General features: G+C 37.7%; 1 protein-coding gene across 5 annotated transcripts in view; it reads left to right on the plus strand.

The window, feature by feature from the left end:
• The window catches only part of VEGFC (vascular endothelial growth factor C), a 68,992-nt gene that overhangs the window by 36,791 nt on the left and 15,744 nt on the right, over nucleotides 1-16,457 (plus strand). For 3 of the 5 annotated variants that reach the window (XM_063156158.1, XM_063156160.1, XM_063156159.1), the window contains exon 2: nucleotides 14,580-14,793. In XM_063156158.1, the coding sequence (XP_063012228.1) occupies nucleotides 14,580-14,793 (214 nt within the window). Of the gene's footprint in view, nucleotides 1-867; nucleotides 921-1,346; nucleotides 1,471-14,579; nucleotides 14,794-16,457 lie in introns of those variants that run through there. The other 2 variants (XM_063156162.1, XM_063156163.1) reach the window with 2 other exon arrangements.

The raw sequence follows: 16,457 nt of genomic DNA on the forward strand, positions 1-16,457 counted from the left end.
ATGAGGCTAGCACCTGGTGACTGTAGCAGTGTCCTAAACCTACCCAGTTTGCATCCCTTTTTGTCAGTGGGAGTTAAGTGCTCTTTTGCATTTAAAGTAAATAGCTGATACAATCTTCTGACTAGCATGTGCCTTTCAAGCATGACAAATACCAGCTTGTATGTCATTTGGCAGTGACTGCTTCCAACTCTGTGGGAACATAAGGTAACCTTGAAAGTGGATGCCATTAAATAGTATTCTTATCACTCCTATAGTGATGTCACAGAAACTGCAAACCTGGAGCAGCAATTATATATTTGCTGCTGCTTGCAACTCACTAGAGACTTTTTAACTAAATGAATATGCTTTACCCACTGTGTCACTTTAGTTTATGCTTCTGGTCCTCAGGTAAGCAATTCTTCATCTTTTCTCTGCTGCTCAATAAATTTTGTTAATAAATTACAGTAAAATGCTATTGAAAGCATGTTGGAATATTGGCCTCTCATAAGACAAAAATCAGTGAACTCAGTTTCTTGGTCTTTGGCTCACAGTTGACATATTGCTCAGAAGTCAGAAATTAATATTTAGAATTGAGGCTAGCAGAAACATTTGAAGTTACCCAAAGACCTATATGAGCTCGGGCCTGGGTGGAAACAAAGTCTACAGGTTTAAAAATATAAATGTTTAACATAATAAAAATATTGAGTGCTCACCAGCACATCTTTCTAATCAGTAGAAAAAGAAATAGTTAAGTTTTTCTTCACAATGAATCCTCTAATGTAAGATTTGCTACGTCTCTATCAAAAGTGTCATGCTGCAAAAATGGAGATGACATCAGTGAGAACAAGAGCATAAATAGCATGACCCAAGGTAGGATTACAAGTGTGAGGGAGTTCAGAGGGTGTGAGACAGTCAAGTAATGTTTCCCTGTGGTAAGACCAGTGAGTACTTGACTTTCTACCTGGACAGCTTTGCTTGGGTTATTTTTGGTATTTTGCTTGAAGTGTTTGCAATGACAGAGGCTAAGTTTGTGTCGTATAAAGTCTTCCAGAATTAATGTTTTTTTCTTAAATCCAGCAGATAGTTTAGAATCCAGGGGTCAGAGAGTTTGAGGTAGCTACATTTCCACAAAGACCTTGCATGGGGAGGGAGTGTGGAGAAAAGCCCATTTCCTAATAAAAATTTATTTGGTAAATACACAAGTGCAGCAGGGATTTAACATGTATCAATAAATTTGATTAGACTGAACTGTAGCCCTCTGCTACAGTTGCTTGGCTTTGTTGTGATATGAGATGCATGGGGAGGTTACTGAGCTGTAAATTATATGTGCTGTCCTGTAGTTTCACTGATCTGTTTTCACTTTCCAGGGAGTCCATGTGCCAGAGGCTTTACTTTGGGAGGTGTTAGGAGTCAATCAAGGCTTTGGCAAGGGTTGCACCAGATGTATCTCATGTTCATGGCATTTCTTAAGGAAGGAAAGACTCCATCTAGGTGAGCTTTGTGGACTGTAGTAGAGAGCAAACGTGAGCCCTCAGGCCCCTTGGTTATAGGTCCGCCCAATGTCAATGGTGCCCAGAGCAGGATGAGCACACACACTTGTCAGAGCATTTTGTCAGTACCCCCAGCTCCTGTTTAATGTCTCTGAGACATAATTACTGGTTTTGTTGCTTTGGAGGGTCCATCAGTTCAGAGAAACTTGGGGTTTTTTTGGGGTTTTGAGTGTATTTTTGATTTTAAATTGTCAAAGTATGTGCTTCAGCCCCTTGGAAAGGTCTTTGTGTGGTGTGATACTGCAGGTTGCATGCTCCAGGAGGTGACAAAAAGGGTTTTTTCTTGCTAGAGCAGCTGGGGACAAGCTCATGGTGTTTTGTTTTGTGCTGTTAGAATCAGGCACTGGAGTGAACTGTCTTGTCAGCTGTGTCTGGGTTTCCTCATGTGTTCAGTTTGGATGAGGAAGAGACCAACAGGCTTGAACTGACAACATAGAAACACCCTTGTCTTTCAGTTGTACAGCTGGTCTGATAAAAAATGAGGGCATGCACTTTGTCTAGATTGTAGTGTTTGTATAATGATGGAAAAATGTTTCATGGACATATGTTGTGGAGTAAACTAGGAAGACTGCAAAGCAACCTGATGTAAACATGTAAAAAAAAAAATGGAATTGGGAATTAATAATACAAACATGCTGTGGCAAGCAAAAATGTTTAGAGAAGTCAACAAAAGCTATTACAGGCACTGGTAAGATCATGAAAAAATCACCAGATTGCTTTAATAAGGACCTGAAATGTAACCGAGTAGGAAACATGCTGTCTTTGTTTTAGCAGAATGGCTGATACGGTAGTTATGCCAGTAGGTTTAGAAAGCAAATTAGAATGTTTGAATTGAAAAGTATAGCAGCAGTAAGACAAAGATGGGCTTCCAGGTAACTATTATTCAAAGTCCAATAGTGGTGACTGTGGAAGAGCCAAAAAAAGAAAAGGATTAAAAACAGAAGCTGCATTTTAGGGCTTTGGAACGTTAAAAGTCTTAAAAAGCTCAACATGATATTTAGGGCTGGTAAAACTACAGATACTGTAACTGTAGGGACTGAAGCATATTACACACAGAGATGTATGGATGCAGTAGTTAAGCTAGGAGGCTGAATCCTGTAATCCTCACTAAACAAAAATCCCATTGAAGTCGGTAGAAGATTTGCGTGAACAAGGAATGTATAACCAGGCAATTAGAGACAAAGTTGCAGCCTGACCTTGACTGGGCCTTTGTGCCTGTGATTAGCTGTACCCAGAGCATCTGGGCACATTTCTTTAAAGGCACAGTCAATTTTAATGGCAGCTCAAAAAAGAAATACAATTATGCCATAGTTTAAGTTCTAATGGATCCAAATGACGAATGCAAACAATTGCAAAGAGACATATTAAGGCAACATTTCTGTAATCTAAGTCTTTTGAAACAGCAAGTTCTGTGTTCTTTGTTCCTTTCCTTCTCAGGAAAAACAGGAATTTAATAGATACTGTTCAAGTTTTGGCACTTATAATTGAAAGGCAGCTATTTGACTTCTCTTAAATGTAAAAGAGCATGGGAGATTATTGTGTGAGGTCTCAGAAATATCCTCTAGTTAAATTAATAAAAATATCTAATAGCATTTGCCTTACATGTTTATAAAGTTAAAATTATAATTGCTCTCCAGATCATTTTAGAACTATTTCAGTGTGAAACAAAAGGTTCTTAAAATTCATCCATTTACATTTTTCCTTCTTTTGTGATCCTAGTTCAAATAAATTTGAAAATCAACAAAACACTTTCTTTTGAAGCAAAATTTAATTCAGAAATGTCATTCTCACTGCCAGTTACTCTAATGAGACATGTGTTCCTTGTGTCTGAATCTACTTTGTTTGAAAAGAACTGTTCTTAAAGCATTGAGGAAATTGCAGTTCCCAGTAAAAGAAATGTTAGAAGCATACAAGAACAAACAGAAATTGTTTCATGGTCTGGTCCTGTAAATGGTGACCTCAGTGACTACAATGGGCTCTTGGTATTACTAAGTGTGTGTCCAAAATTCCAGTGTCCAGGACTGCAATCCTGTAAATACATGTGTATGCTTTGTGGTACGTGCCATAAGCTATTGGGGAAAAAAGTCAAAGGAATTCTTCTACTGCATTATTTTTGTGTGCACATAATTCCATCGTGGTTTTATATGAAAACCGTTATAAGTAATCTCTCCAGATTGTCTTTAGGAAGTAGTTTCATATGCTTTGAGAAGCAATTCCTGAAAGGTTGCCAGTAGTGCTGGAGAATTTGAAATTTCTCTCTGCATAAGTTCTCCTGCTTTGACGCTTTCTCCTGCTAAAATCTAAGAAAACCTCTAGAACCTTTGATTTTGAAGATAATGAAAATTATAGGATCTATTTTTTTTTTTTCATAAAGTTGAGAGCCTTTTGTTGGTTTTTTTTTCTGCTTTTTGTATTGGAATCTGTCAACTCAAGATGTGCACTTTTCCTGCTGAAAAATAAAATCTCAGGGTGCTCCAAGCTGGAGATGGGTGTCACACAGTCATAGTACCAACACACTTTTACTCCCTTACCTCTTCTCCTGTTCCTGTTTTCATGTCACAAATCTGACTGGGTTTCTTTACCTAAAGTTCTTCTGTTCAAGACTTTGTGGCCGAGTAACTACAAAATGCAATGACACAAACCTATTCTTTTAAATTAAAAATTTGTTTACTTCTAAGAGCAGATGAAAAGATTAACCTTACTAAATGTTTCAGTATAACAGTAGGGCTTATGCCTATGCTTAGCCTAATTTAAAACATCTTCCTTACGTCTTTCCAGAGACCTGGAATAACTAGAGCCTCTTTCTCCCTTTCTCCTGCTCTCTGTATTCCTCCTTTTAATATATATAATCCATATTAATCTATTTTTCATTAGTTTCTGGGCCTGGATAAGAATGGAGGCAGCTCAACAAGGTGGTATAGGACAAGTTTCAGCTAATGGCAATTATGATGGATTACAAGATGCAATATTGTATCTTCCATCAGGGGTTATATGTCTTGCCGTTCAATGGAAGTTGAGTCCTCAGGGCATACTTCTTGCAATAACTTCATTCTGGAGTCAAGCCTCATTCAAAAACTCTTCTGATAGCATACTGTTCAGCATTGGATTACTCTATGTCCTGTCAGTGTAAATTAGGATCTGTTTTAATACTGCTGATGTTCCCTGATCCTTTTTAAGTAACATTGCTGTACAATACGCTATTCAGAATAATTTAAGCCAAAAATAATGGGCAACATACATTTCTCCTGATTTAGTTGCATGAAAGGGAATTGTGACCAAGTTTCAATTTAATTCTTGGATTTGCCATTCTCAGGGTTTCATTTGCCTTTCCCTATCTCTCATGCCTTGCTGGCAAATCTCTTAATACCTGTCAGGTTTTACATGGTACAGTAAGCTTTCTCCTTTAGTGGTACAAAAGCATGATTTCTCTTCTTGCGATCAAAGACCCTTGTTGTTTCTTATTTTTATTTTATCTTCCCCATCATTCAGAACAGGTGTGACAGCTCCACAGAGCTACTGATTTTTATTATACTGTAGTTTGCAATGAAGTTTGGCAATGAGGGAAAGTAAAAAGGAAAAGAAAAGTATTACAGGCTCAATGTCTAAACAAATGGGTTTGTCTCTGCATAACTTATCTGTTACAGATGTCAAGTTGTGGTCCAAAGGATATTTCACACAGAATTCAGAGTAGAACAAATTTCCAACACAAATTATCAGGTTAGGCACAAGTAGGTTGTGGGTAGCTCATCCTCTGAATTGTGTAACTACTCAGGCTAAAAAAATTCAGATTATCTGTTTCTTTTTGCCTGGATTAGCAGAGATCCTTTACATAAAATATTTAAGTAATAGCTTGATAAAAAAAATAAAAGCATCTTCTGGTACTTTTTTTATTAATGAAATCTCACAATTTAATAGCTTCATTTCCAAAACCTGTCTGATATGTTAGTCTGGTGTGTTACTTTGGCTTATTAAATAGGCTTGTGTCAAATTAACTGAAAAAACATGATGCTAAATAGCATAAGCCAATAATAATATAATTTTAATGACATATACTTAGAAACCCTAAAATGAAATAAAATGCGCAGGTTTCTGAGCCCCTTTATTTGTTTCCTCTTTCATAGATACAAAAACTAAGATTTTTTAAATAGAATTATTGTGTTATTACTTGCTCACTTTTCTTTAGTTATTTTGAATTTTAAGTAGTGTGTTGTGTTTGTGGCTGGAATTTTTTTTGTAATAGTGACAAAGTAGGTGGTCTTGTAATTAATATTTCTGTACAGATCTGTAAACTGTGCAAGATTTGTTTAACAAAACAGAAATCATGGTCTTTTTAGATTAAGACATTTGTTTAGGAATAAAGTTCAAGTTTGTCTTTGAAATTCAATGATGTAGTTTCATGGCCTGTGAAATTATTTGTTTTATGAACCATTTTAAAAGTATAACTAATTCAAGAAATTTCTGTGACCTGTTGCTAAATATTTAGACTATGGATTAATTATATTTTCTCAGTGTTTCAAATAGTGATTTTAAAAACTTGGTGAAAAGGCGAGTTACTTAGTAGTGAGAGAAATTATTCAACAATAAGACACAGTGTGTTCATGTAATATTTCCCTCCTATAAATGACTGCATTTTCAAAAATTCAAGAATAAGCAAAGGTGTTGAATTATAAACTAAATAGTCTCATCACAGTGAGAACCTATGTGTTCAGCATAACTCAGAAATGTTATTACAAATGTGCAATTTATTATTCCTGCCCTTAGCGCAACCTTCATTTATGAATGATTGTCCTGCAGAATAGAAAACATGATGTAAAAACTACCCGCTGCCTTCTTGAAGGCAGTCCCTTGATACACAGCCAGAGCTCCTGCTCACTGACTAATTGGGATCTGGGATGTGTTCATGTAGAGCAGGTACTGTGCTCAGACGGTGTCTCAGAATGTGCTGGCGTTCAAATTAAAATTAATTTAAATTCATTTAAAATTAATTTACCCCTTACCTCCCCACTTAGTAACCCTTCATTTGATACTGAGAGAGATTTTAATTCTCACTGCCGGTGTTACACTTGCTCAGGATTGCAGCTCATTGCAGTGCTAGCATGTTAATAGTTTTCTTCAAAAAAAGACTCTATATTTGGTTTTTTTGACAAAGCTAATAATAGTTGTTAATAAAAGCAATACCAGTGAAAGCTAAGCAAAGACTGAGAATAAGCAACCTTCTTTGAATGGCCTGATAGTTTTTACTGTTGTACTGATTTTGATAGAATACATGTGACTGCTGAAAGGAAAACAAGGTTACAGAGTATTTTGAAAAAACAGCAACATTCAGCCCATATAAGAAAAAAAAAAGCTTAACTGGCATTTTATCTTTTTCGGAGAGAGTAAGGTATTTTAATGAGGAAGATTTCTAGCAGGAGTGCAAGCTTTTCTTTTCAGAATTGTGTGCTTTGCTTCTCTCAATGTTAGTTAAAAGTTGCTTAAAAGCATTCAAAATGAACATATTGTTTTTATAATGTGTCAGATTCTGCAGAGCTGCCATGTGACAGCCACCCAGATGTCTTGTAGAGGCAGCGCACGCAATCAGCACCAGAACCTGGCTGGGCTGCAGAGGGTGCTGGCATTCTCATTCTGTTTGCTCTGTCCTTCCTGGCAGGGGTCTGTGCCTGTTCATCACCTTGATGTCCCAGCAGTCATCACAGTGTTGTCCTTTATTTTCCCTTTACAAATGTTTTTTTCTTACAAAGAGCTTCCCCTTTCTTCTGGTCGTGCATCTGGACGTGCACGATGCTGCACACGTTTGTCACCACTCGGTCACTGGAGCTGCTGGTGACCAAGAGAATAATGCACAAATCTCATCTGGTACTGATTGCACTGCCTGATGTTGCCAAGGTTTAATCAGATGTAAGCCTTTCAGCAGCAATAATCCAAATCCTTATTGATTCCAAATCTATCTGTAATGCTAGCTGGAAGCTTCAGTACAAGCCTTAGAATCAATTAAACAATGCAGATGAAGCTGCTCTTAGACAGCAAAGTGTTATCCACATATTGACCTTTTTTGAAAGATCAGGCTGAAGTGGGTGAGAACAAAACCTTTCCTGTTACTATAATCTAGTTGTGAAATTTCTTCCAAAATAGGAGTCTAGCTAAGGTGCCACAAATCCTTGTTCTGAAAACTGCTCTCTGTTATAGTCAGGAATGGTATTGATTGCCCAAGTTTGTAGAAACCTGTGAGAACAAGCTGTCCAAAATGAGTTTCTAAAGCAATCAGGCAGCAGCCTACAGTGCTGCTCTAGAAAGCAACTAGATTTTTTTTTTCTTTTCTCTCTGCATCCCAAGGAACTCAGATAAAAAAAAAAGGGTATTGTCATAAGTAATTCCCATTGAATATATGAAAGTACCTGCATTTTTTTAGTGAAGGTTGAGAACCACTGAGGAATGCAGGTACTTGAAGAATAAGTACCAGCCAAGAAGCATGTTTCAGAACCTCAGCAACAGCTAAATGTTTGACTAAAGGACTTAATGTAAGTACCCTTATGCAAATCTATAAACTTAGGTATTGTTCCAGCATTGCCTAAGAATATCTAAATAAAATATTGCCATAAAAATGCTGACATGCATAAAATTTAATTTCCCTTAACATGGAAATTTTGCATTACTGATTACCTTAGCCTAAATACGTGTACTTATGAACTGGAGGAGCAATATTAAGTAGTATAAACCTAGGATGATTTTCTAGCAGTTTATGATCTTCCTCTCAAAAAAATGGTCAAAACAAGAGAAAAAATACATTATATATAATATAGAAGTGACACTTCTCTAGTCTTAAGTTTATCCTTATAGCCTATGTCTTTTTCTTCCTTCTTAACAAATTCTTTCGAATTTCTTCCCAAGAAGAAATTTATTTTTCCTTGCCTATCTAGTTTGTACATTCCTTACTCCTCCCATTTATTTGTTTTCTTGTCCTGATGTTTTTCTTAGTATTTAAAATTTCATAGTGAGTAGAAATCACTTAAAGCAAAATATAGTCCTGACTGATTTGTTTATTTATTTCTTTTCTTCTTTGATTCTTACTTTTTATGTTTGTCTGATGTGCTTTGTAAGCTCCTTGGAGCCGAGACTGATTCTAATCTCTCTGCTGTTGTCATGATGTTTTGATTTAGTTCATATTAACTGCAGTGGTCTTTCTACTTATTTCTACTTATATCACATCACATCTATTTGAAGTGATGTGAAATAAAATGTATGTTCACTGTTACTGTTTGGCTTCTGTAAGGCTCTGTTTTGTTACTGTATTGAATGGTAACTTAAAAGTTCTCAACTACAGTCATCCAAGTTTGCTGGTGACAAATGAGTGTATGGGAGATTCAAATCAGGGCTTTTCTAGTAAGACCATAGAAGTGGGCATAAAAGTTGAATTTAATTCCTAACTATAGCTACAATTTTTATTTTATTTTTTTATTGGCATCAACTTCTAAAAATACTAGCATTGAAATACATTAAAATTGCAATAAATTATTATGCAAGTGAAGTGTTTATAAATACTTCTGTAATATTTCCATTTGCTTACCAGTAATTTCAACATTCAGATTTAAGTACTTGATTTTAACCCATTTCACTCAATCAATAAATACAGAATATAAGCATCTTAAAACAGAGGGGTTTATAGACAGCATTTTCCTCTTCAGAATTGTCCACAAAATCCTTGAAAATGAAATGAGCTGACAGCTGTAGTCAGGACAGATACATAAGGTACCATTATAGCATATTGCACCATCAATTATGTGTCAAGCGTGCTGCCAAATATTAAGTGTTCTGACCTTTGTTATTAATAATAGAGGCAAGCACTGGGGACATATGAAAGATAAGTAATGTAATGCATGGAAAATCTGTTATACATTTGACTTTGTTAATGGATACAGAGCCTATTTGGTGTCCTGCCCTTTTCCTTGCAAGCCGTAATTTTGTGAAAAACTGGGCATACCATGTAATGGAAAGCCACGTTGTGAAAAACATACTTTGATAGAATTAAATATTCTGAAGTTAAATAATAGCAAGAGAGCACTTGTCATCAAGCTTTGCACCTTTATTTATATGTATTTGTCACTTCCCCCATTCCTCATAAAAAATGTGAAATTATTGAAATGGAGAAGTGTAACTTTATTGTATTCTCCATTCACACTTGTATTTTTAGGTTGTTATTTTGCTTAATATCGCCTATCATCTTGTAGTGTTTGGCTAGTCAAAGGTTTAATCAGTGTCTTTCTCTAGAATACACCTTCTAGCCTTTTCAGATGTTCATGCAGGACAACACTGATAATAGCTAAAAATGACAAAAAAATAGTAGAATGGTCAACCAGAGTGGATAAACACTTATGAAGGGAGTGGTGCTGGTTAAAAAAAAAAGTTCAAACCCCAATTCCTTAACTGACTTGAAAATGCCAAGAATATAGAAAATCCTGGGATAGAGAAAACTCCTTCCTGTGCAGTCACTCTTGGCTCTATTTCCTGCTAGTAAAACATTAAGCAGTTGGTCCACAATTTCATCAGGAGCGCTCTGTAATTATATGAAAACCAACTGTCTGTTTAAATTTATCAAAAAGTATTCTTCAGTCCTAAAAGTCATAGAATCTCTCTCATTACAACCTGTGATAATGTTCTATTACTTTTTTTTTTCCTCCCTTTGAACTTCACATTTGGGAGTAACTAGCTTGGTGGCAGTAAGTGCAGCTACAAGCCATATTTCTTTCTGAACTTCATTAATCTGCACTTGCATAAGAAGAATGAAAAATGAGAGCTCCTCTAATCTCTAGTACATTTTTGTTGATGTAACTTTCTTTGTGTCGTCATATATTCTAAATGTGTTTAAGTCTCAAAATTGTTTTGCAATGGAAATCCAGTGTCCCACACTACAAGCCAATGCACAATTTAAAAAGAGCAAAGAATAAAAGATATGGACCAAGACAGTATATTTTTGTCAAATTACAAAAGTTTGCACAAAATCAAAATCTTTCCAGACCACTATTAGATTTACAGAAGCAGATTAATTCTTCCCTTAAAAAGTATGAAACTCTCTCTAACAATCCTTAATGATCTGATGCTTATCCTGTGTGCAGGACACACTCTTGTAATCATCCAGAACTCAAGATTTCATTTGATGTTCATGTCAACAAGATGTTTGGCTGTTCTACAAAATTAAGTCACAAGTTCCTTAAATAGATGTTCTTCTAAACAGTTTTCCACAGATGAGAGTAATATGAGAGTAATTTGCTGCAGCTAAAAAATACATAGATGTATAGGAAGACACTGTTGATCTGTATTTCAAGGTAGCACTGTAAGCATATTGAAAAAGCAACATTTCAAGGGAGTTTTTTTTGTTGGTTTTGTTTTGGTTTTGTTTGTTTGTGTGTTTTTTTAATTGTTTTTTTTCCCCTCCCTAATTCTGGGCAATAGATGCAGTGTATATGTATGAATTTCCTTCTCCTTTTCTTTCTAAATTGGAAGAAGGGAGAGAACAAAAGTCTTCTGGTGAACAGATTGTTTTTCCATAGTATAAATTTGAATTGAAGCCATCTTTACAAGCAAATTAAGCTAAGCAGAAAATATTTCAGATGCAATAATGATAATTTTTTTAAAGTAATTTTATATGTCTGCTCCAGAAATTGTTTTCCTTTTTGTTTATATTAAGGGAGTACTCAGAGACTCATAGAATGAGCTGAGCTGGAAGGGACCCATCAGGATCATTGAAGCTGCTGGCTCTGCACACAGCAGACCCAGGAGTCACACCATGTACCTGAGGGCATTGTCCAGACACTCCTTGAATTCAGACAGGCTTAGTGCTGTGACCACTTCCCTGGGCAGCCTGTTCCAGTGCCCAGGTACTCTCTGGGTGAAGAAGCTTTCCCTGAGATCCAAACTAAACCTCTCCTAACTCAGCTTCGTGCCATTTCCTCAAATCCTGTCGCTGGTTTTGTAATGAGATCAATGTCTTTGCCCCACTGCTTTCCCTCAAGAGGATGTTGAAGACCACAATGATGGCTCCCCTCAGTCTCCTTTAGACTGAACAAACCAAGTGTTCTCAATAACTTCAGACCCTTCACCAGACTTGTGACCCTCCTTTGGATGCTCTCTGATAGTTTGATTTTTTTTTTTAATTTTTTTTTTTTTTTTTGTATTGAGGCACCCCAAACTGCACACAGTATTCAAGGTGACGCTGCCCTGGTGCAGAGCAGGACAATCCCCTCCCTTGCCCAGCTGGTGATGCTTTGCCTGATGTCCCCAGGACAGGGTTGGCCTGCCAGGGCACTGCTGGCCTAACTTGACATCAGCCAGGACATCCAGGTCCCTTTCCAGAGTGCTGCTCTCCAGCCTCTCCTTCCTTAATCTGTACACACAACCACGACTGCCTTGTCTCAAGTTGTAGGCACATGGCACTATGGCCTGTGGAATATCCAGGGTAAAATAAAACTTTATTATATTTGATACAATGCTTAATTAAAGCCATGAATTTCTTCATATTTTGAGTTTTGTTCATACATATTTAATAAATGTGCAAAAAATTTTGTGTCCAGCTGAAAAGACGCAGCTTGATTGCCTGACCAAAGAGGAATTAGTCAGCATGCATTATTTCTAATAATTTCACTTTTCTGCTTCATGTTTGACTTTTTATCAACATAGTAGTACTGAGTTTCATTACTTATTTTCCTGATGCTCTAGGCTGCACTCTGAATATCTGCAACATCAGCCGCCAATGTGATGTTTTGTCTGCTGTGGGCTGTGCAGGCTCAAGGATTCATCAAAGGTGGCAAAGCTTTGGTTGAATTCTCTTTCCATGTTACCCCCATGATCTGCTAGGACTTCCTAGGATCAGCTGCTAGATGGCTAACCACAGGTTTTATTCCTCTGCCTTTTACATAACAGCCTGGCTCCCAGCCTTGTGACAGGATATACACGCTGTGCCATGCCTGTTCCCATCACGTGGCAGACGCACATCTGCAACGCTGGCATTGTGCTGCTGCAGCAACTTGCTTCCCATTACTCAAGGGCCATGTGCTGCAGCACCCTCAGGAAACAGTTTGGCAGGGAATGAGGCTGCTCAAACCCTGCACTCCTCACCTCTCAGGAGGTGCAAGCAGCGAGTTGCCAAATTAGTTGCTTGTTAAGCTTGGATTTTTGTCTGTGACCCGCTGATTGAGACCCTGAGTGGCATCCTGCAAGGAGAGCAAGGGTGAGGGGGAGTGAAATTCTCTGTGTTACCATTAAATTTGAAGTCAAAGCTCTCAGAATCTGATTGATTCATGTCTTGGGTCAGGGATGGTCCTTCCTATGGTGACAAGGAAAGAGATGAAGGCCTGTATGGGCATATTTCTGAGACAATGTCTTGATTGTTGAAACCTCCCAGGACAGTCGTCTGCAAGGTTAGTGAGGCTTAAGTGAAAACATTTTTTGAACTTCATAACACTTTGTTAAATTAAAGGAATTTACAACTGGTATTGAAATAATAGAATCACAGAATGGCCTGAGTTGGAAAGGACCTTAAGGATCATCTAACTTTTGGCCCCCCACCATGGGCAGGTACATCTTTCACTACACCAGGTTGCTCAGAGTTACATCCAGCCTGCCCTTGAACGGCTCCAAGGATTGGACATCTACAGCTTCTCCGGGTGACCTGGTTGAGTGCCTCATCCTCTTCACAGCTCTGTATATAGCTGTGTTTACAGAAATGAGGTCTGTGAATTGCCTTGTCCTGAGGTGTTTCTGCTGTGTTTGACTCCAGATAAGGGGCTAGATGAAATCACACGTGCCGTTTTATACCCTTGCAGTTGTCCGTGAGACACGGAGCAGTTTTGATTCAGCTGGGCTAGTTCTAAACTACCTGTTTTACTCATGTAATGTTCTAAATCATTGAACTGAAAGAGTTTTTTTTTTTTTGTTAGTGGTGGAGTCAGATAAGAAATTGTGAATTTCAGTTCATGTAGCTTCGCATTTCTGCATTTAGATATTTTAGACTCTTAAGGTTTTTGGAGTAGAGCAACAATTTTGTAGTAAACTGTAGAGAGTCTCCAGCCAGTTGACGGATTTTGTACTAGTTTGTACCTCTGTATTTTGTGTCTCATACTGCCATCTAAGGGCCATGTAGGCTGAGAAGGTGGCTAAAGGCTCTTCAGTACTCCTCTTTCTCCATACTGCCTTTCCCTTTGAGAGGTCAGCAATCCATGGATGAGAAGTGAGCAGGGGATAAGCACCAGTCTTTTGATGCAGTGTGCTTCATCTAAGAGGAACAGAGGAATCTTCCTGATAAGCGATAAAATGGAATGTAAATCTCAGTCATTCAGAAAACTACAGTTGCAATGAGTTTGTGTAAAGGCCAGAGAATAACAAAGCAGGATTACAGGATTTAAGGCTACTCCTGAAACAGAAAGGAAGTGTGAGGTTTACACTCTTCAAGGTACCTAAATCCTCATGTCCTACTGATTTAGGAAGTCGTGCTTTATAATTTAATTTGCTTATTAAGATTTTTCCTAGAATGCTACCAAATAATACTATTTAGTTTATTTGTTTAGTGTTTTGTTTGTTTTTTTGGGTTTGTTTTAACTGGTTTTGCAGTTGTGGGCATTTCTATTTTCTGGGACTAAGAGATTAAATGGTAAATAATTAGTGTTACTTCAGGAGTATATGATATTAAATAATCTGAACATCATTTAAGTATTTGGGGGTTCAAGCATTCAAAATTTCATCACAAAAACTTACCTTTCCAGGATAAAAATGCTTTTTTAAAATAAAATATATATCATCTGCAAACTGCGTTTGTGTAGGCTTAATTGTGTAGGCTCCTTTCTCACACAGATATTTTGAACTGCAAGAGTGATAAAGAAGTGGTGGAAGAAGCAAAACATTTCATTGTTTGTCAATATAGTAATGTTGGCGTTGAATGACAGAAGCAGTTTTTATGATGATGACCCCTTTATTTTACAATGCATGACTTGCTTTTCGGGCTAGCTTCCAGCAAACCTTGTGTACCAGAGAAAGTAATTAATCTGCATGTTACTTTGGCAGGCTCATGGAAGCAAAGACCTGGAAGAGCAATTGCGGTCTGTGTCCAGTGTGGATGAACTCATGACAGTGCTTTACCCGGAATACTGGAAAATATTCAAGTGTCAGTTGAGGAGAGGAGGTTGGCAACACAACAGGGAGCACGCCAGCTTTGACACAAGATCAGATGATTCCCTGAAATTTGCTGCAGCGCACTATAATGCAGAGATCCTGAAAAGTAAGTACAGGACGCATTCCAACGCACAAAAAATGAAATTTTGAAGGCTTTTCAGTTGTGTCAAAAACGCTTTAAAAGCTAAGAATTGTCAGTAAGCCAACCTCAGCAGTTTGATAGGATGTGTGTTCTATTCTAGAAAATCTTTGATAGTAAGCCTTTCATAATGAAACAAATCACTCTGCAGACATATTTTAGGTATGTCCATCGTATAAAATTGCTTTCTTGGCTCAGTAGAGAAAGTGAAGTGCTTGTCTTAAAGTATACGGAATCCTACTTCATAGAGGCTATAACAATTTTGCAGAAATCAAAGAGGATGCTAATAGTTGGGCTCATTGAACTATTTCTTCTCATTTTCTGCAATTGCATCACAGCTGGTAGTGCTTTCTTCGCTTATGCATTACGACTTTGGAACACCAAATAATCCACTTGTAACTTTTTCATGTTACAAGAGGATAGTTGTAATGATGTTGTGCTAAAACAAGCAAAACCATTTTCAAACCAGTGTGTTTGAATGCCCTTCAGTGTTTCAGATAGCTTGGATGAAAATGTATTAACTTACAGTTTAAGCCAGTGCTTGTAGGCAGAGAACGCAGGATTTATGGCAGGAGGTGTATTTTTGGACATGAAATTGGAAATCATGTACCTTAATGGAGAGTTTAAAGTACACATAAGGCAAAATTTCCATTTTTGTTGAATAGCTTAGCAAAATCTAGTGCCAAAAGGGAATAAACTTACAGCTGTAAGTCTCAGGGCTGTTCAGTGTAAGATTATATTTAGTAAAATGCTGTATAACATGATACAAAGTCTTTGCCCAAATTTGCATGGATAATCTGGGCACAAAAATCTTCCATCAGATTAAACCACGTGCTGTACATAATTGCTGAATACTTTTGCTTTAAATTATACCCTTCTAGTTAACAAACTAAGCATGTATTTAAATGAACTTCACATTACGCCTATAAAATTTTAAAATTATATTTTATATCCAAGTGAAGTACTGTGTGGGGCTGGCTAGAATTACTTTGCAGAAGTGTGCAGAGCTAAAGCGCAGACTTTACTCAAGATGAGACTTGCCCCAGGTGAAGAAAGGAGGCGTGCAGCTTCAGCTGCTGGCCAGCACTTTGAGGGAGGCGATTCTGCCCCTCCCTCTGCTCCAGTGAGACCCCTCAGCAGCGCTGAGCCCGCAGTGTCCAGCTCAGGGGACAACACAAGAGGGACGTGGAGCTGTTGGAGCAGGTCCAGAAGAGGTCTGTGAGGATGTTCAGAGTGCTGGAGCACCTCTGCTATGGGCTGAGAGAGCTGGGGCTGCTCAGGCTGGAGAAGAGAAAACTCCCAGGCGTTCTTACAGCAGCCGTCCAGAGCCTAAGGGGGTCTGTAAGAAAGATGAGGAGAGATGTTTTAACAGATCCTAACAGGACAAGGGTAATAATTTTAAACTAAAGAAAATAGATTCATACTAGATAAAGGGAAGAGAAATTTTACTGTAAGGATGGCGAATTACTGGAACAGGTTGCCAGTGGGATGGTGGATGCCCCATCCCTGGAAACATCCAAGATCATTCAAGTTTAGGTGGGGCTCTGAGCAACCTGATCTGCTTGAAGATCTCTTTGCTCATTACAAGAGGATTGAACTAGGTGGCAGGTGACATTTAAAGGTTCGTTCCT

Source organism: Melospiza melodia, chromosome 5 (genome assembly GCF_035770615.1).
Source record: "Melospiza melodia melodia isolate bMelMel2 chromosome 5, bMelMel2.pri, whole genome shotgun sequence".
NCBI lineage: Eukaryota > Metazoa > Chordata > Aves > Passeriformes > Passerellidae > Melospiza > Melospiza melodia.